Here is a 26,811-nt window from a genome sequence, read left to right as displayed (position 1 = left end):
TGGCTTAAAAACAAAGTTGATATTCTGGAGTGGCCAAGTCAGAGTCCAGACCTCAATCCAATTGAGAATTTGTGGCTGGACTTGAGAAGGGCTGTTCAGTCACAATCCCCATGCAAGCTGACAGAGCTTGAGCAGTTTTGTAAAGAAGAATGGGGGGAAATTGCAGTGTCCAGATGTGCAAAGCTGATAGAGACCTATCCACACAGACTCAAGGTTGTAATTGCTGCCAAAGGTGCATCTAGTAAATACTGACTTGAAGGGGGTAAATATTAATACAATCAATTATTTTGTGTTTTATACTGGTAATTAATTTATATCATTTTGTACAAATCTGGTTTCACTTTGACACGAAAGAGCCTTTTTCTGTTGATCAGTGTCAAAAAAGCCAAATTAAATTCACTGTGATTCAATGTAATAAATCAATAAAACATGAAAGCTTCCAAGGGGGTTAACACTTTTTATAGGCACTGTGCATAAACCTTTTCATTCCTGAGATCATTTTCATTAGCCTCTTCTGGACCTGCCAATGCCAACTCATCCTTTCTTAGATAAAGAGGCCTAAAGCTGCTCTCAATACTCCAAGTACAGTCTGACCAATGACTTGTAAAGCATCAGCATTGTAACCTTGTTTTTATGTGCTAGTCCTCTTGAAATGAATGCTAACGTTGCATTTGCCTTCCTTAACATCTGCAAACTAACCTTTGGGGTATCCTGCACGAGGGCTGCCAAGTCCCTTTCCACCTCTAATTTCTGATTTGCTCTTTGTTTAGAAAATAGTCTGTGACTTTGCTACTTCTACCAAAGTGCTTAACCATACAATACATTCCACCTTGCAAACACGAGGAAATCTGCACATGCTGGAAATTCAAGCAGCACACACAAAATGCTGGTGGAACGCAGCAGGCCAGACAGCATCTGTAGGAAGAACTACAGTCGAAGTTTTGGGCCGAGACCCTTCGTCAGGACAGTCCTGATGAAGAGTCTCGACCTGAAACGTTGACTGTACTTCTTGCTATAGATGCTGCCTGGCCTGCTGCGTTCCACTAGCATTTTGTGTTAATACATTCCATCTGCCACTATTTGTCCATTCTCCTAACCTGTTTTAGGTCCTTCTTCAGACTACCCTGCTTCCTCAGGACTACCTGCATCTCCATCTATTGTCGTATAATCAATAAGGCTTGACCACACTGATATCAATTCCACCATCCAAATCACTGACAATTAAGTTAAAAAGAAACAGTTCCAACACCAACCCCTCGGAACACCACTAGTCACCGGCAACCAATCAAGTCACTTTTTATTGTCATTTCGACCATAACTGCTGGCATAGTACATAGTAAAAATGAGACAACGGTTTTCAGGACCATGGTGCTACATGAAACAATACAAAAACTACACTGAACTACGTAAAAACAACACAGACAAAAAAAACTACACTAGACTACAGACCTACCCAGGACTGCATAAATTACACAAAACAGTGCAGGCATTTGCAATAAATAATAAGCAAGACAATAGGCACAGTAGAGGGCAATAAGTTGGTGTCAGTCCAGGCTCTGGGTATTGAGGAGTCTGATGGCTTGGGAGAAGAAAGAAACAGAAAAGACCCCAATTATTCCCACCTTTGTCTCCTGCCAATCAGTCTGTCTTGTATCCATGCTAATATCTCTCCTGTAATACTGTGGGCTCTTATCTTGTTTAGTTGCCTCATGTATGGCACCTTGTCAAAGACCAGGCACCAAGTAAACACCACTTACTGACTCTCCTTTGTCTCTTCTGCCTGTTATTTCCTCAAAGAAATGCAATAGATTTGTCAGGCAAGATTTCCCCTTAAGGAAAACCATGGTGAAAATGTTGGTCTGTTTTATCACGTGCCTGTAAGTACTCTGAAACGTCATCCTTAATAATGGACTCTCACATCCTAGCAGCCACTGAAGTCAGGTGAACTAGCCTATAATTTCCTGTGTTTTTGCCTCCCTCCCTTTTTAAAAGAGTGGAGTGACATTTTCAATTTTCCAGTCCTCTGGAGCCATTCCAGAATCGAATAATTCTTGAAAGATTACCATTAATGCCTCCACAATCTCTTCAATTGTTTCTTTTCGAGACTTGGGGTTATCTAGCTTCTGACCTTATAGTTTCACAAGCTCCTTCTCCTTACTAATAGCACTCACTTCTGCTCCCTGACAGTTTTGAATTTCTAGCATTCTGCTGGTATCTTCCAGCAAGCAGAAGATTGATGGAAAGCACTTAATAACTTTGTCCACTATTTCTTTGCTCCCTCCCCCCACACACACATCTACAGCATCATTTTCTAGTGATTCAATATCCACTCATCCCTCTATTTTACCCTTTATATATCTGGAAAAAAAAACATTGGAATCTTTGAAACCTTTGGTACATCTTTGGCATCTGGGAGGAAATCAGAGCACCTAGAGAAAACTCGAGTGTTTACAGGAAGAATGTACAAACTTCATGTAGATGATGTCAGAATTGAACTCCGAACTCTGATGCTCCAAATTGTATTGGTGTTGTACTAACTGCTGCACTACTGTGGTACTCCATATTGTATTGTCTACCCTCTCTGTTGCTTTTATGCTGTCTTTGACTTCCCTTGTCACCCATGATTTCCTCATCTTCCCTTTATAATACTACTACTTCTTTGGGATGTATCTATCCTACACTTTCGCAATTGCTCCCAGAAACTCCAGCCTTTGCTGTTTTGGCATCATCCTGTTAGTGTACCCTTCCAAACAAACTTGGCCATCTCATCCCTCATGCCTCTGTAGTTCCCTTTACTTCACTGTAGTACTGATACATGTGGTTTTAGCCTTCCCCTCTCAAACTGCATATCATGATCACTGTCTCCTTAGGGTTCCTTTACCTTAAGCTCCCTTATCAAATCTGGTTCATTACACAACACCTATCCAGAATTGCCTTTTCTCTAGTGGGCTCAACTACAAGCTGCTCTAAAAGCCAGCTCATAGTCATAATACAAATTCCTTCTCTTGGGATCTGGCACCAACCTAATTTTCCCAATCTACCTGCATATTGAAATCTGCCATAGGTATTGTAACGTTGCCCTTTTAAAATGTCTTTTCTATCCTGTTAAAATTTGTACCCTGCATCCTGGCTATTGTTTGGAGGTTTGTATATCTCTCCCTACAGGGTCCTTTTATCCTTTTTTAACTCCTATGTCACCCCTTTCTAAGGATTTGATTGAATTTTTTACTAACATGCTACCCCATCCCTTCTGCCTACATGCCTGTCCTTTAAATACAATGTGTATCCTTGGATGTTGAATTCCCAAGTATGATCTTGTTTCAGCCGTGACTCAGTGATGCCCACAATGCCATACTGGCCAATTTCTAATTGCACTATAAGCTCATTTACCTTTTTCTGTATACTGCATGCATTCAAATAATTCATTACCCTTTTTAGTTTTGCCCCCATGTTCTCGAAAGCTAAACTCTTATCCCTTTCTAAATTTTCTCTGTATTTATTCTGAAGATGTCCATTAACCCTGCATTCTCCTTCCCTATTACTTTATCCTCACTTTTCCAAACCGTTGAACCTACTATTTAGTTTAAAGGCACACTTCAATTCAGCCACTGTCTGCAATTTTTACCCTATCATGTGCCTATCCTCCGTCACAGTCTCACTACACACTGCATCTACTTGCCTCATCCTCTCCCCGATCACTCTGGTTCCCATACCCCTGCCAAATGATTTTAAGTCCTCTCCTTCAGCTCAAGGAATATCTGCCTCCAGTTCAGGTGTAAGTTCAGAAGAGATCCCAATGATCAAGAAATCTGAAACCCCACCCCTTGCACCATCTCCTCAGCTGGGCTTTCATCTGTCAAATCATCCTGTTTACACCCTCACTGGTACGTGGCACACACAGCAATTCAGAGATTACTGCCCTTGAGTCTGCTTTTCTGCTTTCTACCTTACTCCCTATGTTCTCTATTCCTTTTCCTACCTATGTCATTGATACCGATTATATACCACGACTTTCTGATGTTCACCCTCCCCCTTTAGAATGCTGTGGACCTGATCTGTGGCACCCCAGCACCTGGGTTGCAGCATACCATCCAGGTGTCTCTTTCACATCCACAGAATCTCCAGTCTGCTCCTCTCAATGTGGAATCCCCCATCACTACTGCATTCCTTGTCTTCCTCATTCCTGTCTGAGCCACAGAGCCAGAGACCCGGTCGCTGCTGCTTTCCCCTGGCAGATCATCCCCGCCACCAGTATCCAGAATGGTATACTTATTATTGAGGAAAATGGATATAGTTATCAGGGATACTGAAGGTCTCTTAGAGTTCTACATCTCACGTGAAGAACGTCACTGACCTTGAACTCATTCTCATTGCACTAGACACAGAAAGGTAGGAACAACTAAGAGCTTACCCTGCTCACACAAGCACTCCCTTATTAGATTATAAAGCTTTATATTTTTTGTCAAGTGGTTTTGTGTCTAAGGCGAGAGAAATTGCAATGATAAATATAACAAATTATTCAGCAGTTTGGCTAGTATCTCTGCGGAAGGAAGTTAAAGTTTCCATTCTGACAGCAGCTCAAAGATCATTGACATTTCCTTTTAGAATATATAGTAATTCTTATAGATAGTAGATAGGACAGAATGGGATTTGGCAAGAACAAAAGGGGAAGACTGATCAAGTGGAAAGTAGGAGTAATTAGATAGCAAAAGAATAATGGATAGGCAAAATAGTAAATTAATAAAATAAAATGTCAATACAAGCCTGAACTCTTGGAGCAGATGCTTTGCCGGCACGCAATCCTCCGGAAATGGGAACTGCGGTTATGACATGAAATAGTTTAACTATATATTGGGCAGTTTGTAGTGTTTTAGGTCAAATGAAAAGAAGCATTACTATTTCTTGATACCAATGAGCTTTAAAACAGTCTCAATCAAAGACCAGGATGAGAGCTGGAGTATTAAAATATCAAGTATCTGAAATTTATTTTACTTGTGTACAGAATGGAGATTTTGAAGCCTGTTGTATCTTCCCAATGTCAAGGAGACCATGTTGTGTATCATTAACGTTGCATGCTATACTTAACTAGAGGAAAAAGTGAATCAAAATCCGTGTGTGGTTTCATTGACTTGTAATATTAATGTAGTTTCTCTCCATAACAATAGCACTTGACTTGAGAACTTCTAGTAATCTTATTTTTTTAACTGAAGATTTACATCAGTTTTGTTTGCATTAGGGTTAGGGTTTTGGGCATTGGATGTTGGGGAAGGGAAAGGGCTGATTCATCTTTACTTTCCTGTACAGGTACTGTGTGAAGTGGGTGTGGCAGGAATCATTTCATACATAAGGAGCCTTTTACACACTGGAGCTCCAGTTAGCATGCTCCATTTCTCATCCAGCCTTTGATCTTTCTGGGTTCACTGGAAAATTCATTATTCTACTGTGTAACATTTTTCAAATATTAAAGATGTGTTCTGTTAATAGGAATGATATCCAAAAGCCTCGTCTGCTGTCAGCACCAACAAAGTGCTAAGTATGCCAGATTAATGGAGTTTTTAGTTGCATCATTTGTTTAGTACATAACAATAGAGGATATATTTCTTTGCCTCTACTTTCAGCAACTAGTACTAGAACTGTCGTTCTAGTGCAATTCTTAACCAATATAGTGTTTAGGTTTTTATAGCTAAAGCTTGCTTTTGAGAAGTGGTCAATGAGATTGCTTGTCATGAGTAATTAGTAATAGACAGTTGATCCATGTAGAGCTTCCCAGACGAAGGAAATTTTACCTCTTGGAGGATATTTATTTGATAGGGAAGTTGTATTTGAAAGTTTGAATTTGCTGTAACAAAAATACAGTTAGGGGATCAGAATGCTCTTAAAATAGCTTGTTTTTCTTTCTTTCCTACAAAACAGAAAACTGTGGACTACATGACAACAATGTCCCTCCCTTCCACACTGGTTAAATGCCTCTACCTGTTCTTTGATCTTCCTCATGTGCCTGATGTACCAGGAGGAGCACAGACAGAACTACCATTGAGCGAACGACGGGCACTGTTGCAAAAAGTGTTTGTGCAGGTGAAATATTATTTCATATTTGAATCTACTTGCCATTTTCTTGAGATTCTTTCATGTCATATGCAGTTCATTCCATCACTACTACACTTCAACCAGAGGATGTACCCTCTTTTAAAAAAATATATATATACTCTCCTTCCCAAACCAATGACAGTGCTGCTAAGAAGGACAAGGATTGCACAAACATGAGCACTGCTACCCATCTAAAACATATTCTGCCTGATTTGGAAATATAGTGGATTCTGGTTAATTGAGCCATTGATTAATCTGGCCAGCCGCTTATTTGGGACAACTGTTAAAGAACAAAAACTAATTGAGAAAATAGCCGGCATTCTCTTCCTTTATTTGGGACACTATGCTGCTTAATTGAGCAGGGGACTGGTGGTGTACAGTTTCGAACCAGCATTTTTCACGTGCACTTGCATGGCAGTTAGACACAACACTGTGCATTGAGTGAACAGTTTTTAAATAGTATCAGCTGTGCGTGTTTGTGGTAAGAAGCAGCAATTTTTGTCACTGATAGTTTGTGAGTAAGGCACTTTAGAACTGTTTTGCTCACCGCAGTTTTGAGCATTCAGGCTTGGTGATGTCAGAAATGGCCGGTAGTGAAAATGAAACTATTTCACTACTTCAGCAAGTTAGAAACTGTTAAGAATTTGAAGGTATCATATTCTTTGTAGTTTTTACTTTGAGGTAATATATTGAATGTTGCAATGAAAAAGAAGATATGGAGGATGCAGTTGCCAATAGCATTGCATGAAGGTTGTCCATTAACTGCAGACACTAGGTGTCTGCGCTGATTTTGTTCATTTACAATGAAAAAAAACACAATGCAGATACATTCCTCTGTCGTTAAGTATTAGGAGCTAATATACAGTTTTATAGTTCTGCAGTAGAATTGGTGGTGTTCTAATTAGTTCTGTATTTCATTTAAATACATAATTTATAGCTCAGTTTGTCTCTTTTTTATACTTTATTAACAATATTTATGAAACTTCAGCTAATTGGGGCAGCGCTTAATCAGACCAAAATACTGGCCCCGATGTATCCCATTTAACCGGAATCTCCTGTATATTGTTTTGATTGGGCTTAGTGTAAATATAACTTTCTGCATAGTAACATGGTCAGAGTACTGTTCCCAGAAGAACTGAAGCAGTTCAACAAATGGCTTATTGTTGACCAGCTCAAATGGAGTGGGCAATAACTGGTGGCCTTGCCTGTTGTGTTTACATGCTGTAAATGAATTAGCTTAAAGTAGCAGCTCTCTTAGTGCAAATGATCACTGTTTTTATTCATCATTCAGTGAACAGAATTGAGCAATAACACTGGACAGCAAAGATTTTGCTTCCTGAATAGTTTTGAGTGCATCTTGTGCATTTTGGGTTGCTGATCATGAAAATCACCATGACGTTTCCCTATTACACACCATTTTTTAAAAAAAAAGCTTGTAGTTGTTATTTCAACTCATAATTTATGTGAATTACAATGTTGCCCACAATGTAAGCTGAAAAGGTTTCTATCTTATCCAGGCATGCCTGGGCATGATTAGGCAGGGCAGATGCTGCATGACAAGACAGGTTTTAGAAACATAGAAAACATACAGTACAATACAGGCCCATCAGCCCACAAAGCTGTGCCGAACATGTCCTTACCTGAGAAATTACCTAGGGTTACCCATAGACCTCTATTTTTCTGATTTCCATATATCCGTCCAGGAGAGAATTTAAAGAAGCTTAATGAAAATGATTCTGTGATTGAAAGGCTTATCTTATGAAAAGTGTTTGATGCCTCTGGGCCGGTAAACACTGGAATTCAGAAATATCAGGGGTGACCTCATTGAAACCTATCAAATGTTGAGAGGCCTTGATGTCGAGAGGATGTTTCCTATCGGGGGGGGGGGGAAGAGTCTTAAGACCAGAGGACACTGCCTCGGCATAGAGGGGCATCCTTTTAGTACGGGGATGAGAAGGAATTTCTTTCACCAGAGGGCGGTGAATCTGTGACTCTCACTGCCACAGACAGCTGTGGAGGACATAATTGTGTATATTTAAGGCAGAAGTTTATAAATTCTTGATTAGTCAATGGGCCAAATGGTCTAATTCTGCTCTTCTATCTTATGGTTTTATGGACACTGATACTGATATGGATTTTGAACCCTTTGTGTCAATTGAGCCTCATCTGGTAACTCAATCTGAGCTAAATGACCTGGTCAGAGAACTTGGGTTTGTCAAGTGGAAATGCAAATTTCAGGACTGTAAGGATGGAATCTGCTGTCGCCAGAAACAAAAGTTTCTGTGAAGGATTTTGATATTTGAGTCAGATGTTTCCCAGAATAACTGATGCTAAGATTAAGAAAGGCATTTTTGGTTTGTCCATGAATCAAAAGGAATCAAAAATTACCATGACAGGCAATTCGAAGAACTTGTGGGACCAGAGAAAATCACATGGAAGGTATTCAACGATGTTGAAAGTTTTCTTGGCGACTACATGCAACTGGTTGACAATATGCTTCAAGAATACAAAACCGTGAAAACATGTCACTAAAGATTCATTTTCTGCATTCCCATTTAGACTTCTTCTCTGCAAATCTTGGTGTTGTCAGTAATGAGCATGGTGAATGGCTTTACCAGGACATTGCGGTTAACAATAAACCGTACCCGGGTAACTGGAATCCATCAATGATGGCTGATTATTGTTAGATATTTAAGTGAGAAGCCTCAGGCACTAAGTACAAACAAAAATCATCAACAAAATATTTTTAGCTTAGTTGCACTGTTATGAAATTAAATGCATTATATTCAATGAAAGCTAATTTCTTGTTTCTTCAAATTCCTACATGGTACAAATAGTCTGAAATTATATTTTGTTTAGCTTCAGGTGGTCTTTCATAAGCATAAAATTTCTGAGGAAGCAACACCTTTGGGAAAACTTTGCTGTCCAGTGGAATTTTTAACTGGGGCTTTTAAAATGTTTAGATTAGATTCTGCAGCCTCATTATTGCTATTGTAATTGTTGAATCTGTAGTTTCAGTATTGCTGTCTGATGTACTTGATTAAAAAACCAACAACTGACAAAGCTCATGGAACATCAGTCTATATATGACCAAATTTATATAACCATATTCTAATCATATTTGGAATTCCTTTTTGAATCTGGTATTTTTAAAGGAATATGTTAGTATTTTTAAATGATACCATGATTACATCGATAGGATGAATTACTGGGTTCATTTTTGTTGTGCGGCTCAACTATGAAGGTTGCCAAGTTCGCAAGCACATAAAATAAATGCAGTCATAGAATTTGGCAACACAGTTCTGTTTCTTTGTTTGATAGATCTTGGTGAAACTCTGCAACTGCGTGTCACCAGCAGAAGAACTTGCCCAAAAAGATGACCTACAGCTACTGTTCAGTGCTATTACCTCCTGGTGTCCTCCCCACAATATTCTTTGGAGAAAGAGTGCAGGAGAGGTGCTAATGACCATATCTCGCCATGGTCTTAGTCTCAATGTGATCAAATATATTCATGGTAGGTACCTGCAATATCATTTCATTTGTATTTTTTATATCCAAAGAAGAATGTGAACTGTAATTCAATTTTAGCTCTAATTTCATTAGGATTGGTTTGTTGTCACATATACTGGGATATGGTGAAAAGGTTTTGGTTTGTGTGTTAGCCAGATGTCTGCCATAAGTTGTAAAAAGAAAACAGAATGCAGAACTGAAGTGTTGCAGTTATAGATATACAGGCAATAGTGAGGTAAATTGGGAGTTCAAGATTTAATCTTCCAGTGTGAGGCCTTTTGAAGAGCTGTGTTTGAACCTGGTGGTTGGAGTTTTTATCCTCTTCTCAGTGGGAGAGGGGTGATGGGAGAATGACCAGGGTGGGAGGGAACCTTGATTATATTTGTTGCCTTCCTGATTAACTTCTGACATTTATATCTGTTGCCTAACTTATGACATTTATATCTGTTGCCTAACTTAAAACTATACTTGTCAGCTGGGGCCAATATATTTAAAGATTATCTGCAATAAGTTGTAAAGCAGGGTCAAAAAGTTTCATACTGTGGTAAAAACCGTGTACCTTATTTTGCATTGGACAAATTATTTTTTGAAGAACCTGCATGAAGTTATCAAGAAAATTGTTCTGTTTTCCCTCATTTGTTTGGAAGAATAAAATATTAGTTGAATTTATCCCAACAACTTACCAAAATGTTAATACTCTGTTATTTTTGTATATAGAGAAAGAATGTGTAGCCACATGTATCCAGAATATGCAGCAATCAGAAGACCTTTTACCATTGGAAGTTGTTGAAATGTTTGCTGGGCTCTCCTGCTTTCTTAAAGACTCCAGTGATATATCACAAGTTCTATTGGATGATTTTCGGTCTTGCCAAGGTTACCAATTTCTCTGTGATCTTCTGCTCAAGTAAGTGTACAGTAGATTTATGGTTACTAAAGCAAAATTCTGTGGATTAAATTCAGTAATCTGACCCAGGGCCCCAGTGAGTGGAAAGGAAGTGTGGAAACTGGATTGAAAAGGTGGGAACAGGTGATCTAATGAAAGGAGATGAAGTGGAAGCAGCAGGACGTTGGTGAAAGGGAACGTTGAATGGGAACTGGGCTCCAGAAAAGGACTAGAACCAGCACTTCAGTGGGCAAAAGGGGAGTACAGCCACATCACCGTGTGAGTCTGATGGCAAGCCATTGGGATTTCTGAATGTAGGATAGCGGGTTTTTGGAGCTTTTTGTTTTACAAGGTGCTGGAAATACTCAGCAGTTTGTGGAACATCACTAATGGGTGATCACAGAGGGGTAACATTTTCTCATGCTTCTTGTCAATAACCTTATCGAAGGTATCTTTTCTTAAGTGCAGTATGTAATTTGGTTCATCAATTAGATTGAAGATCAATGACTTGAAATATTAACAACTTTCTTCATTGATGCTGCCTGAATTGCTGAGAATTTTCCATATATTTTCTACAAAAGAAAATTTATTTTGTTTTCTGTTATCCTCTGTAGCTTACTATTTAGTTTCATGGTCAATATGTGCAGTTTAACATAGATCTGATGGGATATTGTGAATACTATAGTCATGCTTCTGCTCTACTATCTAATAGCATCTAATTTCAGTTAGGGTATAAAGCACATCTGTCTACCCGTGCTTTCAGTTGTGTTGGCATAGTGATAGGAGGAATAAATAAAATTGTATCAGATCTTGCGTGTGAAGATTTTCTGAGAGTGTATGTGTACCTTGAGGAGATGATGGTTTATTTAGTTTCATTTTTTAAAATTATGGAATGTATACACTGTGTTAGAAACTTGTTCCAGTTATTTGTGCAAAATGTGAATCATGATGGTGTTTGTGCATTGAATTCCCTCCCCAAAGATTTTTATTGTACAGAATTGTAAAATATAGCAGTGACTAGATTAAACCTACACACATTGAAGAGATTGAATTTATTTCAAATTGATTTTAGTTCAGAAATGAAAAAGCAGGCCAGTCTGTGTTTATTAAAAGCACTGTTTGTACGCTATAAAATTGTTTTTCACTGCACTGTAATGGCGCTTTTAAGTGTACACTAAGTAAAACCTAGCAGTGAATGAAGATGAGGTAATTTGGCAGGAATCAGTCTTGTGCCTTTTTTTTTGCTGTTGTCACATCACCAATAATTTTTTTGGATGTCACAATTTTGCTAAGGCAGTTGTATTGAACCCAATTTAGTACTTGAATCTTTTAATGACAATCACCGAGTGAACAGTTACTCTCTTCTCTCATCTATAGTAAGCTGTAGTATGCGTGAAGCTGTAGTATTGAGTGTAACTTTATGACTGGCAATGTTCAATTTGGCAGTAAACACTGAGTTTTTGGTATTAATATTGACCTGAAATTTCCATTAAACTACCTGTTCTTCACAGTCATTGGTCATCACCTTGCAGGACCTGTTTTCATTTACAATAATTTCCCTGGTCCAAACTTCTGGTGAGCACTTTGATTGAATCAGGGATCAACAAGAGCCTCAACTATCAGCTGCCCCACTGAAATAACTAAGCAACTTCCACCTCCCTCTGTATGTCCAAATGCACTCAAAATCCTCCCTTGCTATATGCTGATGACTAAATTGGGGCTGTTCTTCATTATAATCTTTAAAATTGGAGGTGATTTGTAGAAAGAAGACTCTGCAGTTAGTTTTAATTATGTTTTGTAAATAATTGATGTTTCCAACTTATTTCTGTACATGCAAATTTTAGATTGGAGCAAACAAAAGAGCCTGATGCTAAAGAAGCATTAAAAGACTTAGTACACTTGGTGACTTCATTGACAACCTACGGGATCAATGAATTAAGACTCACAGGCATAAGTAGTGGAGCACCTTTCCTTCTGCCAGGATTTGCAGTACCACAACCTTCTGGCAAAGGTAATACAATGAATTCTTTCTCAATATTTATTTGAAGTGTAGAACTATCATAAATCTCCTGCAAGGAAGTTTTCATTTCTTGAAAATGTAATATGGTGACCTAATTCATGTCAGCACTCCATTTTGATGCACATGATCATTTCTGTTGCAATCATTATCACTAGATAAATTTTGATAATGAAGTTTTAATGTTGATCAGGTGTCTTGAAATATGTTTAAATATAATTGTGCTTTTGTGGTGTTGGTTACAATACTAAACACAATTGGAATTTTAACTCTTTTATTATTTTCACATACTGAAATACAGTGAAAAGCTTGTCTTACACACTTCACACAGATCAAATAATTTAACAGTGCTTTGTGATAGAACAGGATAAAACAAAAGCAATGACCAATTAAGTGTAACAGTGACAGAGAAAGTCCTGTGCAGGTAAGTAATAAGGTAAAAGGTCAATGGTCCATCGTATCATACTACAGAACTATTTAATAGCTTATATTAGCAAAGTGGGTGTTGACCTTGAGGCTGGCAGTATGTGTCTTCAGGCTTCTGTATCTACCCAATGAAAGAGGGAAGAAATGTTTGAGTAAGTGGGGTCTTTGACTATGCTGGCTGCTTTACTAAGGCAGTGAAAAAAATAGAGTCTGTAAGAGGCAAGTTTGGTTTCCATAATGTGCTAAGCTGTGTCCACAACTCCTATCAATTTCTTGTGGTCATGTGTAGAACATTGTGCATCCAAATAGGATGCTTTCTGTGGTGCATTGATAAAAATTGGTAATGGTCAATGGGGACATGCCAAATTTCATTAGCTTCCTGAGGAAGAAGAGGCATTGGTGAACTTTGACTTCTTGGCTTTGGCATCTTTGTGTTTGGACCAGGACAGACTTTTGGTGATGTTCACTTCTAAGAAATTGGAACTCCCGTCCTTTTATCCTCAACACTGCTACATTTGTAGATGATCAAGTCATATTGATACCAATTGTGTACCTCTATAGTTTAAAAACAAGAAGGAAAGTTAATGCTGTGCACTAATATAATTAGGCAAGCATTCTTGGAGAAAGAGTAGGAGAGAATGTATTTTTGTTAAATCAAGAAGCCTTGACACCATTTTCTTTTTGTTTTGTATTGTTACCTAATTGTTGTGGAAAATGCTGTACTAAACAATGAAACATTAACATTGAAAATTTTATTGTACTGTGTTTGGAAAACAATTTATGGTATTGATAGGATTCAGGGTCCAGTGTTCATTAAGAAAATTGTAGCACTCTTGTCTCAAAAGTTATCAGCAAATTAAATGCTATATTGTTTCTCACTATTAAGGATATGAAAATAAATGCTACTGTTTATTTTTGATTTCACATAGTTCAATTTTACATTATTGGGGCATATCTGGATTGCATTTTCTAAAATTGTGGACTTGATATTAAGACTGTGCATTGAATACTGTCATCCTTTTCTTAAACTAGGTCGCACAGTAAAAAACATCCAAGCCTTTTCTGTTCTTCAGATCGCCTTTTTAAAAGTGAAAACAAGCCATCTTGCCAGAATCATTTTAGATGCCATTTCAAACATCTATATGGCAGATAATGCCAATTACTTCATCTTAGAATCTCAGCACACTCTTTCTCAGTTTGCTGAGAAGATTTCCAAAGCCCCAGAGGTGCAGCCCAAGTACTTTGAAATGTTGGAGTTTATTATCTTCAGCTTAAACTATATTCCGTGTAAAGAACTAATAAGTGTCAGCATCTTGCTAAAGTCCAGCACCTCTTACCAATGTAGCATCATCGCAATGAAGACGCTTTTGAAATTTGCACGCCATGATCCTATTTTTAGGGATGTGTATCGAGAGGTTGGATTACTTGAGGTGATGGTGAATCTTCTGCACAAATATGCTGCTCATTTAAAAGAACCCATTCAGAATTCTAATGATCCAGGTATTTACTTATTTGTATACATCCTTTAGACATGATATTCCCAAGATAACTATTGTATTTGAATTAGAATATTATCTGGATTTTGTGTTCTTGTGTGGAAATGGAATGACAGAGATGGGGTAGGAAGCATGAGTGTGGGGCTATCTTAATGTACTGGCTGTTCATTTTCTGCCCGAGTTTTCAGATCAGAATGCCATATAAAACTTGATGCTATTACATCAAATATGGCATTATTTATTGTTTCACTATCATAACTGATGTGTAAAAATCGACTACAGTTTTGTAATTATTATTTTTAAATGCTTTCCAAATGCACCAAGGTTGGCATCCATTAAAATATTGTTGGGCATATTGCAAATTGCCTATCTGTAATTTGCTTTTGTGCTCATTCAGACATAGTTTTAAATCACGAAGTCCATTCATAAGAATGCCAGAAAATAGGCACAGGAGTAGGCCACTCAATACTTCAAGCCTGCCCTGTCATTCATGGCTGAGCTGTCCCATGCCTCACCGCCCCATAATTCTCATTTTCCCAGTCTTTCAAAAAATTATCTGTTTCATTTATAAGTATCCCCCAGTGATCTAGTCTTCACAGCCCTTTAGGGTAGGGAATTTCAAAGATATATGCAGTACATTCTGCATGATTTAGTTCTTCTGACCTGAAAAATTCTTTTTTTTTCCTACTCTGTCTTCAATGCGATAACCAGTCTATGACAACGCACTTCCCCTTATACTGTATATTAGCCTTTTATGTGACACCTCCAATACCTTTTTGAAAATCTGGCTTGATTCTATCTACAGTTGTCTTCTGTCAACTCTGCTCGTTACATCTTCAAAGAATCTAGCAGGTTTCTCAGTTTCCTTTTCATAAGAGTATACTGACTTGGTTTGATTACAAAACAATTCTCTCAATTAGTCGATATTTCTTTCTTGATTATAGACTCCATTATCTGGCTTACAATAGATGTTGAACAAACCTGCCTATACTTCCCAACATTTTGCATCCTCTCTTTGGAATAACTTAGTCACATATCTGGTTTTCTAGTTCACTGATACCTTCCCAGACCTCAATGAGTTTTGTAAAACTTCATGCAATGACTCTGCTATCCCTGCAGTTGTTTCCTTTAGAACTGTTACTGGTATGTAATCAAGACTGGTGGCCTGTCAGCCTATAACAATATTGATTCTTGCAAGTTCTTAGTCCATCAGAAATCTTTGGGATTTGTCCAGTGTCCTGCACTTTGAAGATTGATGCAAAATGTGATTTAACATCTACCATTTCCTTGTTAACCATTGCTAATTTCCTAGACATGCTCTGTAAGGGTCTCACACTTAGCCTCCCTGCCCTCTTATGTGTATCTCTGAAAGCCCTTGCTGTTTGTTTTGATATTAATTACTAATTTTCTCTCGACATCAATTTTCCCTTCCTAATTAACTTGTTTGTCTTTTGCTGCTTATTCTTGTAAAATTCTTCTACTATGCTGTTAATCCACTCTGCTTTATATGCTCCAGTCTTAGATTGGATTTCATTTGATTTAATGTTTTTCTTGAAATATATTTAATATTCTAATTTCAATTTAGCTATTAATCAGTTTTAGTTTAGTATTTCCATTAGTTGTCAATGCAGATGTATTTTGGTAATCGTGATTTGGCAATACAGGTTTTCCCCGCTATCCGAAGGTAGAGCGTTCCTATGAAACCATTTGTAAGCCGAAATGACGTAAAGCGAAGAAGCAATTACCATTAATTTATATGGGAAAAACTTCTGAGCATTCCCAGACCCAAAAAATAACCTACCAAATCATACCAAATAACACATAAAAACTAAAATAGCATGAACATATAGTAAAAGCAGGAATGATATAATAAATATACAGCCTACATAAAGTAAAAATATTGTATATACAGTGTAGTTTCACTTATCAGAATCGGGAAGACAGGGAGCCAAAATTGATTTGGAGTAAAAAAATCGGCACGTACACGCATGCGCACACAACTGCCCACACAAGGCTTAATGGTCATGGTAGTCTTTCTCAGGGTAAACACACGTATAAAGCGGGCATCTTTTTTTCGTAAAAGCGGAAATCCTCTTTGGTTAGTGAAAACAGTTAGGGTTAGGGGGTCTTTCATAATAGTGAGCTGTCGTAAAGCGAACATTGGAAAAACAGGGGCCACCTGTACAGTTGAAGTTATCAGGGCCTATAATGATGAAGTGAACTTACTATTTTTCCCTTGGAAATATCTTTCCTAAAATAGAATCTAAAGCAAACTTTTCATTGGAAGACCGGAATCAGCTTGCCCTATTGGTGATGGAGGCCCTGACAGTACTCTTGCAAGGATCAAACACAAATGCAGGTAATTTGAGCATCTTTTAATAAATTCAATTACAATGCTTGTAACGTTCTCGCTCGGGTGTGAAGTAACGCCGAGGTAAACGTCGAGATAAACCAGAATCAATGCAAACGAGACCGCAGTAAGATTAACCATTTACTGTTCACTCTTCACATTAACGCATGGTGAAAACTGTTGAAAAACAATACAAGATTGGTACAGTGTTTGTTTCCTTCTAAATATCACATTTACATTGTGAATACTTGCAAAGGTAAAACTACGATAACTACATTACATTAAAGTGCAGCATACAGTCAGAATCTAGCTGCTCCATTGGCTGCTTAGATACACTTCAATACAAACTATCCCGACTCTTTAACTGACGAAAAGGTAAACCTTACCGACCGTCGTTACTTTTAACAGAATCGGCGTTAACATTTTAATTCAAAATACCGATTATCTAATGACTTACAGCGTTGCTTTCACTGTGTCTTTGGTGCATAGAGAGACCCTAGTCAGCGTTATGGTGGCACATGTGAGTGACCCCCACCCTTGCGTGAATCTCAAACTGGTAATTCCCCACAAGAGGCGGTGAACCCGGATGTGACGTCATCGCAGCCGCGATGTATTACAGACAAATCAATTGATTTAAACAATCCTAACTTTAACTAAAAAAAATGCTAACAAATTACTACGCGAAAATATTATAAACTAAATAACTGCCATAAAGGCAGCACAATGCTTTTGAAGAAAGTATGTAAGTTTACATAATAACAGTAATTTTGCATGGAATTCCTCCTCTTTACCCAAAAGAATGGCACATAGTTCTTTATTCATTTTTAGTACATGGATATTACCAATGAGGTCAGCAAGTATTAATCAACTCACAATGTCCTGAGAAGGTATTGTTAATGTTCTGGAATAGCGCAGTTTTCTAATGAAGATATTCTCATTGTGGAGAATGGAATGTAACATTTTAATTCATGGGCAGTAGTAAAATGATAAAAATGGTTTGGAGAGGAAATTTTAATTGTCCTTCTAGCAGGAATTGTTAGGTTTGGGAATTGCTGCCAAAGAAGCATTGTTGAGTTGCAGTCAAGCACAATTGTCACAATACGCTCATGGAGCTTTAGACTTGTGAGGTGATGTTCAAGCTTTATCCTGGATTGTGCTGCAGTTTTGTCCATCCATGTAAGTGCAGAGCATTTTGTCATATTTTATACTTTCCTGTAATAGATATTTTGCAAGTGATAAATGAACATTTTAGTACAGAAGCTAGCTGCTTCCTCCTTTAGTAACCAGAGCATTTGCATGATTGGTTGCGTTTTTGGTCATTGTTAATCCAGAGTATTGGTGGCAGATGAATTCGCATAATAATGCTTTGAATGTCAGTGGAAGATGTTTATGGTGCTTATGCCATTACCTGGAACATCTATAATTTTAAATGATGACATATAGTTCAGAATTCTTGTACAAGTTAAAAACTAATTTAATCAACTCATTAGATAACCTAACTATTTCAGAAAATCTATTAATCCTTCTCTGAACTGCTTTCAATGCTTAACATCCTTCCTTAAACAAGGAGATCACTGATGTACATAGTACTCTAGATGTCTCCAGGAACAATACATAGTCAAGCTTTGTAGCACCTTGGTTTGAATTGACTGTTTACTCTTTTCCAGAGATGCTGCCTGGCCTGCTGAGTTCCTCCAGAGTTTTGTTTGTATTGCTTTGCATCTGCAGATTTTCTTGTTTTTGTGATCGTCTGCTGTGCAACTGTTGGCAAATCTTCGTGGTTCATCACTTAGCTCACAAATGGTGTTTGCCATTCTCTTAGTCACACTCGTTATGGTTCCCACTCTACCTGTTAACTTGTTAGAGTTCTGTTTTCATTTCTCCCTCTCCGCTCATCTGAGTCCTGTTACCTGTGTCCCCAATGCACTCACAGCAGCCCTATTTCCTGCGCTCACCAGGGGGAGACCTTGGCAAGTATCACCTGGTGTGGTAGCTAACAAACAGTTGGGACTTCTGAATATTTGGATAGTGAATTATGTGAGTTTTAATGTAAATTGAATTTGGTCATGTATGAGCCATGATCTCACTGAATAGTTTGAAGTACTAAATGATTTCCTGTTCTTATCTACCCAATCAGATAATGCAGAGATGGTTAGTGGATTAGGTATGTATAAAATAACTAACAAAAAATGTTGGATATAATAAGCAGTGACTTTATATCAGTGGTCTTCTCACCAGATTAGTAGCACATTACTACATTGTGACTGTTCAACCTTACGGAATAAACCGCACATTTTTTCACCATAACGTTGCCTAGGTCATTCCCATCACTTTCGATAAAGGCATTCATTAAAAGCATTCAGCCTGGAATATTTATGTTTTGCTTAATTTAGGAATAATATCATACAAAAAACACTTTTGAAATCCACTTTTTAAGCATTAGCTACAAAAAAAGTACACTTATTCGTATAAATGTGTTTTAGAACTGTTCATGTCAGCTGTACAAGATTATGTGCATTCCCTGAGAGAACTAGCTCTAACTGAGTACTGTCTACCATAATGCACCACCGATCTGCATTATCCTGTAAATATGTCACAGCTGGTGGACATTAAAAAAAACTATATTGGCACTGAAATATTTCAAATCCTGATAAATTTGTTTGGAATTGAGGACTCAGTTGTGTTCAGTATGTCATGGTCAGTCTGGTCTCAAAGAAGGTATAATTATTTACTACTAACAGTTTTGAATTCTTTGTTACATCATTTTCTCACATTATATATACAGTATTAACATAAAACAATACTCCTTGGAAATTGACACAATCACACACCGTATAAGCATCTTGAAAGGACTTCCAGTTAAGGTGGCGCTACCAAACATGTTTGACAGCTTCTCGTAGTCAAAAAGATAAAAAATCGGACTAAAAACATCACTATGATTACCTTTTCTTTGAAATTGTATTAAATTATCACCACAAACAGTGAAGGAGTGATGGCAAGGTGAGTTTGAGGGATGATCGGAGATGATGTGTTGCAGAATCATTGCACTTGGAGATCTGATGCCACTAGAGCTGGCCCGGGTATGAGTTTGGATTGCTCTGAGCACTGAAAGGAGAAGTCATGGCCCAAGCAGAGGAGTTCCAGTGCTTGTTAAACTGACCTGGGAGTGAGGTTCAATCAATCTGGGTTCTGAGCTGATCTGAAGAGTTTGAGAATAACATCAGGCAGGGCATTGGAATTTGGGCCTGGAGTTAAACACTAGGCGGCTTGGTCTAGGCCCCCAGGTCCTTTGCAGTAGCTGGGTCTTAGTGCAAGGTACAATATGCTGTTTGGACCATTTAAACACAGGCCCAGATCAGAGGTGAGAGCAATTTCACTCACTGTCTGCAATCTTCACTCCTCTCTCCAGGGCGCCAGAGCCTTTGGTTATTCTGTCATTGTGTCCATTTAAACACCAGCCCAGATAGACTGAAAAGACAGTGTCGGTCTGAACAAGAGCCGATTTCATTCTTTCTCCATGACGGTTATCTCCATGGCATTGAAACTATGAAGACTGCCCCAGCTGCTGTGATCCATGCCCCATAATAAATGAACTGACAAGCAAGGCTTTGGGCCTACTGCAGGCTGCTCCAGGGTTCGGATCTGAGGACTTAGTTTTGGTTCAGAGTGTTTTTTACTTCAATTGTTTGCATGATTTGTATTTTTTCTTACTCCTGCATATCCAGTGTTGGCGTTTTTATTTCTTTAATTGTTTTTTTTTTTCGGACTTCTTGCTTTGTGAGCAAGCAAATCTCAAGGTTGTATAATTTATGCAGTCTTTGATAATAAATGAATCTTATATTTTGAAATTGTTTAGCAAAATAGGGATCAGAAGAAATTGTCACAGATGTACTATGATAATTTTCAAATGGGTTCTATAAAATGTTTTTTGTATAATTGATCATAGTTGATAGTTTTAAGCAAATCAAATTCATTTGAACTAAAATGAATGTAAAAGTTCCAAATTTTATTTGAGAAGTGGTAGTTTCTTTTCACTTTCACTGTATTGCTAAAAACTAGTAATGGCATTTTTTTCAATATAAGTTAAATGCTACATTTAAGTGTTAACATCGAATCAGAAATTTTATTCAGTGGAATTTATATAACTGAACATTAATATTCAAAGTCAATTGGTAAAAAGGGTTATTCTACTCAGGTTGTGTGAATATATTAAATTATGGTGTACTCTCTTCATGAAAATATTTAATTTTTTGTAATTTCATAATTAGCACCATAGAACAAGTTGTTATGTACTTTAGTGCACATCTCATAGTATGTGAAAACATGGCTAACTGGAACAGCAATTGGTGGTGTTGCCTCAGTGTTCCAAGGATCTGGAATTGGTCGTGGTTTTGGGTGTTGTTTGCAGTTTACTTATTCTCTCCATGACTATGTGATTTTCTTCTGATAATTTCCCAAAAAGTTGCTAGTAGGTTATTGGCTTCTTAAAACAAACAGAATATCATAAAATTATTCAAAAAGTTTTTTTTCTACATTTATTTTAAGGTGTTTTCCGGGAGTCTGGAGGAGCACGCTGTGTTCATAATATAGTGAAGTATCCCCAGTGTCGGGAATCTGCACTGATGATCATACAACAGTTGATTTTGTCCCCTAGTGGTGATGATGATATGGGTACATTATTAGGACTGATGCACACAGCTCCACTTACAGAGTTACAGCTCAAAACTGATATTCTCATGGTAAGATATTTGTATTTAGGGTTTGCTTTTATTTTCCTTCTATTTCTTTTAAACTCTGTCAAATATCTAAACCTTAACTTCAACTTAATATCTTATGAACAGTAAGAACTAAATAATGCAGGAAATTTTGATCAATAACTCAAGTTAGGATTAATACTTGAGGCTGTTGTAGATGAATATCGAGGTTTGAACTTTTGGCGATGACGGGCTGTCATATGGTTATTTCTTAATTTATTGAGGTCTTGGTAAATCTGTTTTCTGAACCCTGACCAGATTATGCTATACTAGAGATCTACTCTATATTTTCAATAACCTGCATATTTGTTTTCTTGAAATGCCAATTATCTCCACAGGCTCTCCTTACTGTGCTGAGAGAAAGTCATCGCACACGGACGGTGTTCCGAAAAGTTGGGGGATTTGTTTACGTCACATCGCTGTTAGTTGCAATGGAACAATCTTTGAGTAACCAACCTAAAGGAGTGTGGGAAAAGGTGAACTCAAACCAAGTCTTTGAACTAGTGTATACTGTTATCTCTACACTGACAGCAGCAATGCGTTACGAACCTGCTAATTCACATTTCTTTAAAACTGAAATTCAGTATGAAAAACTAGCAGATGCTGTGCGTTTGCTCGGTTGTTTCTCAAATACACGACAAATATGTGCGACAACCTCATATCCGTCAAATATCCAGCCATTTCAAAAAATACTTGAAGATGATGCATTGTTGGATTCAGCAGGTCCCACACTGAAACACTGTAGTAAACTTTTCTGTTGTCTGTACAAAATGGCCACGGATTCTTTTGACAGGTAAGGACCAGACCAATTTGGCTATTATTAATTTGGAACTTCTTTTAAAGTAAGATTTTTATTTCTACAAAATAACAATTCAAATAACTATCTGTTTCAGTACAGTTAAGTTTTAGTATTCATGATAAATAATTTTTCAATTTTTTCTTTAAATGGTGATACTTAGTAAGAACAAGGTGAAGATTGCATGAATACATGAATGACAAATGTTCCATAGCAGTTCTTATTGGAATAAAGTAGTTTTTATATACTGAATTCTTAGTGTTAGTACTTAGATAGAAGTGACTTAATTTTTTATTCTAATTCTTAAGATTATGATCCTTATATGTATACACAATTGTGATTTACCTGTGTTAATATGGAGTTAAGTAAAATTAATGCCTGTAGATGAACTTCAACATGTATTTCTGCCAAAATTAACATCACTGGAAGATTTTTTCCCCATCTTGTTTACTGGAAACAATGAGTGTGATTTCTGAAACTGCAATATTTCACTTTCAATTTATTTGTGTTTGCTGTTTTTCTGTTTCAATGTTTTTACTAGTATACAAGTATTTTCATTGTTTTTAGCCTTGGTAGTTACAGATTGTATTACAGAGTTTGGACTTAATATTTTTTGGAAAAACTTATTTCTTCGTAAGGAGTTTGCAAACTTCAGCTAGTACCATTTTAGAACCGTCAAGGACAACTGTAGGATACAGTTTGATTTGGGCAACTCGAAAGTAATGAAGGTGCAGTCACTGTGAAATTCAAAAACCAGAGAGGAGCAATCACTCTGGGTTTACACTACTGACTTCTCCCCCCCGGTGGTGTCTGAGTCATTAAGGAACTGATATACGGCAAATTAGGGAAAGGTGCTTAATTCATTTTAATGAATCTTGTAGTAGTATATTATACTATATACATAGATTGATAATAAGTTTACTTTGAACTTCAAACTTATTTACTAAAATCAGCCACTCTACCTGCACCGATTACCTTTGTCACCTCTTAGAACAGCTAAATGAAGATATTGAGACATGACTTGCCCTGCACAGTCATTCTGGGTGTCCTGTAATTAGGCCATGGTTTTCCAAATACAGGTGTCCCCCACTTTACGAATGTTCACTTTACACCACTTTGCTTTTACAAAAGACTTACATTAGTACAACAACACACACAAAATGCTGGTAGAACACAGCAGGCCAGGCAGCATCTATAGGGAGTAGCGCTGTCGATGTTTCGGGCCGAGACCCTTCGTCAGGAAGGGTTTGATGTTGTTTGAATTTCCAACATCTGCAGATTTCCTCGTGTTTGCACTTACATTAGTAACCTGTTTTTGCATTACAAAGAGGATTTTTACCTTTACAAAAATTTTTCCCATATAAATTAATGGTTCTTTATGCCATTTCGGCTTATGAAAGGTTTCATAGGAACACTCTACCTTTGTAAAGGGGTTGGGGGGACACCTGTACTGGTAAGTGCTATTTCCTAAGAATCTGTAAGACAGGATTACACATGGTAGGTTCATCCAGAAGATTGAGGTGCATGGGCTCCACGATGACTTGGCCATTTGGATTCAGAATTGGCTTACCCATAGAAGACAGAAGGTAGTGGTTGATGGATCTTAATTTTGACTGGAGGACTGTGATTATAGTGTTTTGCAAGTATCCATGTTAGACCTCTGCTTGAATTGGATGAAACCACTGGTTGGGTGGGCCAATAAGTTTGCAGGTATTACAAGTTTTGAAGGCATTGTGGAGAACATGGAAGATTGCCAAAGGATAAAGTGGGGTACAGTAGATATGGGCAGAGAAATGGCAGATGGAGTTTAATCTTGCCAAGCGTGATGTGTTGCACATCAGGAGATCAAATATAGAGGGGCAGTGCACAGTTGATGGCTGAAATCTTAATAGCGTTTATGTACAGATGGATGTTGAGGTCCTCAATCAGACCTCCCTCAAAGTGCCTGTACAAGTTGCTGGGTGTAAAGAAGGCATATGGCGTGACTACCTTTATTACTTGAGACATTGAGTCCAAGAGTCAAGAAAGTATGTTGCATTTTTATAAAGCTGGTTAGGCTGCATCTGGAGTATTGCATTAAATTCTGGTGACCCCATGACAGGAAAGATGTGGGGACAACGGAGAGAGTGCAAATAAAGCTTACCAGGATGATGCGTGGATATGAAGAAGTTGGACAAACTCCTTGTTACTTTCCCTAGAGTGGTAGAGGCAGAGGAAACCAGGTAGAAGTTTATAAGATAATGAGAATACAGGATCATGAGGTTATAAGATCTTTTTCCTTGGGCTGACATGTTGTCAGAGGGCATTCATTTAAGTTGAGAGAGGGTAAGAGCAAAGGAGATGTCTGGAGCAAGTAATAAAGACAAAATTCTGCAGATGCTGGAAATCCAGAGTAACACACACAAAATGCTGGAGAAACTCAGCAGGTCAGGCAGCATCTATGGAAATGAATAAACAGTCAATGTTTGAGCCCAGACCTTTCGTCAGGACAGGAAAGGAAAGGGGAAGAAGCCAGAATCAGAAAGTGTATGGAGGGGGAAGGGAAGGAATACAAGCTAGAAGTTGATAAGTGTAGCCAGGTGGGTGGGAAAGGGGGTTGAAATAAGCTGGAATGAAATAGGTGGAAAAGTTAAAGGGCTGAAGAAGGAATCTGATAGGAGAGAGTGGTCCATGGGAAAAAGGAAAGGAGGAGGGGCACCAAGGAAAGGTGATAGACAGGTGAGGAGAAGAGAATAGGTAAGAGAGGAGACAGATTGGGAAATGGAAGACGAGGGAAGGGAGTGGGAGAAATTACCAGAAGTTAGAGAAATCGATGTTAATGCTATCATGTTAGAGGCCACCCAGATGGAATATGAGGTGTTGCTCCTCCAACCTGAGTGGCCTCATCGTGGCTGTAGATGAGGCCATGGACTGACATATCAGAATAGGAATGGGGATTGGAATTAAAATGGAGGACATATCAGGAGCACCGGATATAATCGGTGACCCCAACAGATTCGCAGGTGAGGTGTTGTCTCACCTGGGAGGACTGTTTGAGGCCCTGAATCAAAGTGAGGAAGGGGTTGAATGGGCAGGTGTAGCACTTCTGCTTGCAAAGACTAGATTCAGGAGGGAAATAAGTGGGGAGGGACGATTGGATAAAGGGAGTGAGCCCTGTAGAAATTAGAGAGTGGTGGTGAGGTAAAGGTATATTTGTGGTAGGATCTCGTTGAAGATGGCGGAAGTTGCAGAAATTGATGTGTGGGATGTGAAGGCTCATAGGGTGGTAGGTGAGTTCTAGAGGATCTCTCTCCCTGTTAAGGCGACAGAAGAGAGTGGTTGCCTGGGAAATCGAGGAAATGCAGGTGAGGGGAGCACCAGTGGTGGAGGAATAGAAAGACTGTTCTTTGAAAGAGGAGAAGGAAAGCCTCATCCCGGGAACAGATGTAGCAGAGATGAAGGAATTGGGAAAAGAGAATGGCAACTTTTACAGATCACAGGGTGGGAAGAGCCATGGTCAAGATAGATGTAAGATTTAGTAAATTTATAAAATATGTCAGTAGACAGTTTGTCCCCAGAGATGGAGACAGAGAGATTTAGAAACAGTTTAAACTTGTCAGAAATAGGCAGGGTGGAAGTTGGAGGCACAGTTGATGAAATTGATGAGCTCAGCATGGGTGCATGAAGCAGCACCAATACAGTTGTCAATGTAGTGCAGAAAGAGTTAGGGAGCATTACCAATGCTGGAAGAGATTTATACAGTGGTGGGTGTCTGGAATGCTCTACCGGAGTAGTAATGGAAGCAAACATGATAGCGATATTTAAGAGGCCTTTAGATACATGGATATGCAGAGAATAGAGGGGTAGAGAATAGAGGACATTGTGTAGGCAGAAAGGATTAGTTTAAACACGAGGAAATCTGCAGATGCTGGAAATTCAAACAACACACACAAAATGCTGGTGGAACACAGCAGGCCAGGGAGCATCTGTCGACGTCTTCCTTTTTTAAACAGAGGCTTCCCTTCTTCCACAATCAACTTTGCTCCCAAACGCATCTCTCCCATTTCCCGCACATCTGCCCTCGCCCCATCCGCCCGCCATCCCACTCGGGATAGGGTTCCCCTTGTCCTCACCTACCACCCCACCAGCCTCCAGGTCCAACATATAATTCTCCGTAACTTCCGCAACCTCCAACGGGATCCCACCACCAAGCACATCTCTCCTCCCCCCCCCCCCCCCCTTCTGCTTTCCGCAGGGATCGCTCCCCACGTGACTCCCTTGTCCACTCGTTCCCCCCCATCCCTTCCCACCGATCTCCCTCCTGGCACTTATCCTTGTAAGCGGAACAAGTGCTACACTTGCCCTTACACTTACTGCCTCACCACCATTCAGGGCCCTAGACAGTCCTTCCAGGTGAGGCAACACTTCACCTGTGAGTCGGCTGGTGTGGTATACTGTGTCCGGTGCTCCCGGTGTGGCCTTTTATATATTGGTGAGACCTGATGCAGACTGG

General features: G+C 38.5%; 1 protein-coding gene across 2 annotated transcripts in view; it reads left to right on the top strand.

Moving 5' to 3' along the window:
• The window catches only part of wdfy3 (WD repeat and FYVE domain containing 3), a 333,550-nt gene that overhangs the window by 119,557 nt on the left and 187,182 nt on the right, over window positions 1-26,811 (top strand). For both annotated transcript variants that reach the window (XM_073065240.1, XM_073065239.1), the window contains exons 5-12: window positions 5,914-6,075; window positions 9,409-9,601; window positions 10,315-10,501; window positions 12,325-12,491; window positions 13,956-14,423; window positions 16,680-16,778; window positions 21,315-21,508; window positions 21,862-22,316. In XM_073065240.1, coding sequence (XP_072921341.1) covers window positions 5,914-6,075; window positions 9,409-9,601; window positions 10,315-10,501; window positions 12,325-12,491; window positions 13,956-14,423; window positions 16,680-16,778; window positions 21,315-21,508; window positions 21,862-22,316 — 1,925 coding nt within the window. The remainder of the gene's footprint in view (window positions 1-5,913; window positions 6,076-9,408; window positions 9,602-10,314; window positions 10,502-12,324; window positions 12,492-13,955; window positions 14,424-16,679; window positions 16,779-21,314; window positions 21,509-21,861; window positions 22,317-26,811) is intronic.

Source organism: Hemitrygon akajei, chromosome 13, assembly GCF_048418815.1.
Source record: "Hemitrygon akajei chromosome 13, sHemAka1.3, whole genome shotgun sequence".
Taxonomy (NCBI): Eukaryota; Metazoa; Chordata; class Chondrichthyes; order Myliobatiformes; family Dasyatidae; genus Hemitrygon; species Hemitrygon akajei.
Note: the sequence above shows the minus strand (reverse complement) of the source record. Positions and strands in the feature narration are given on the sequence as shown.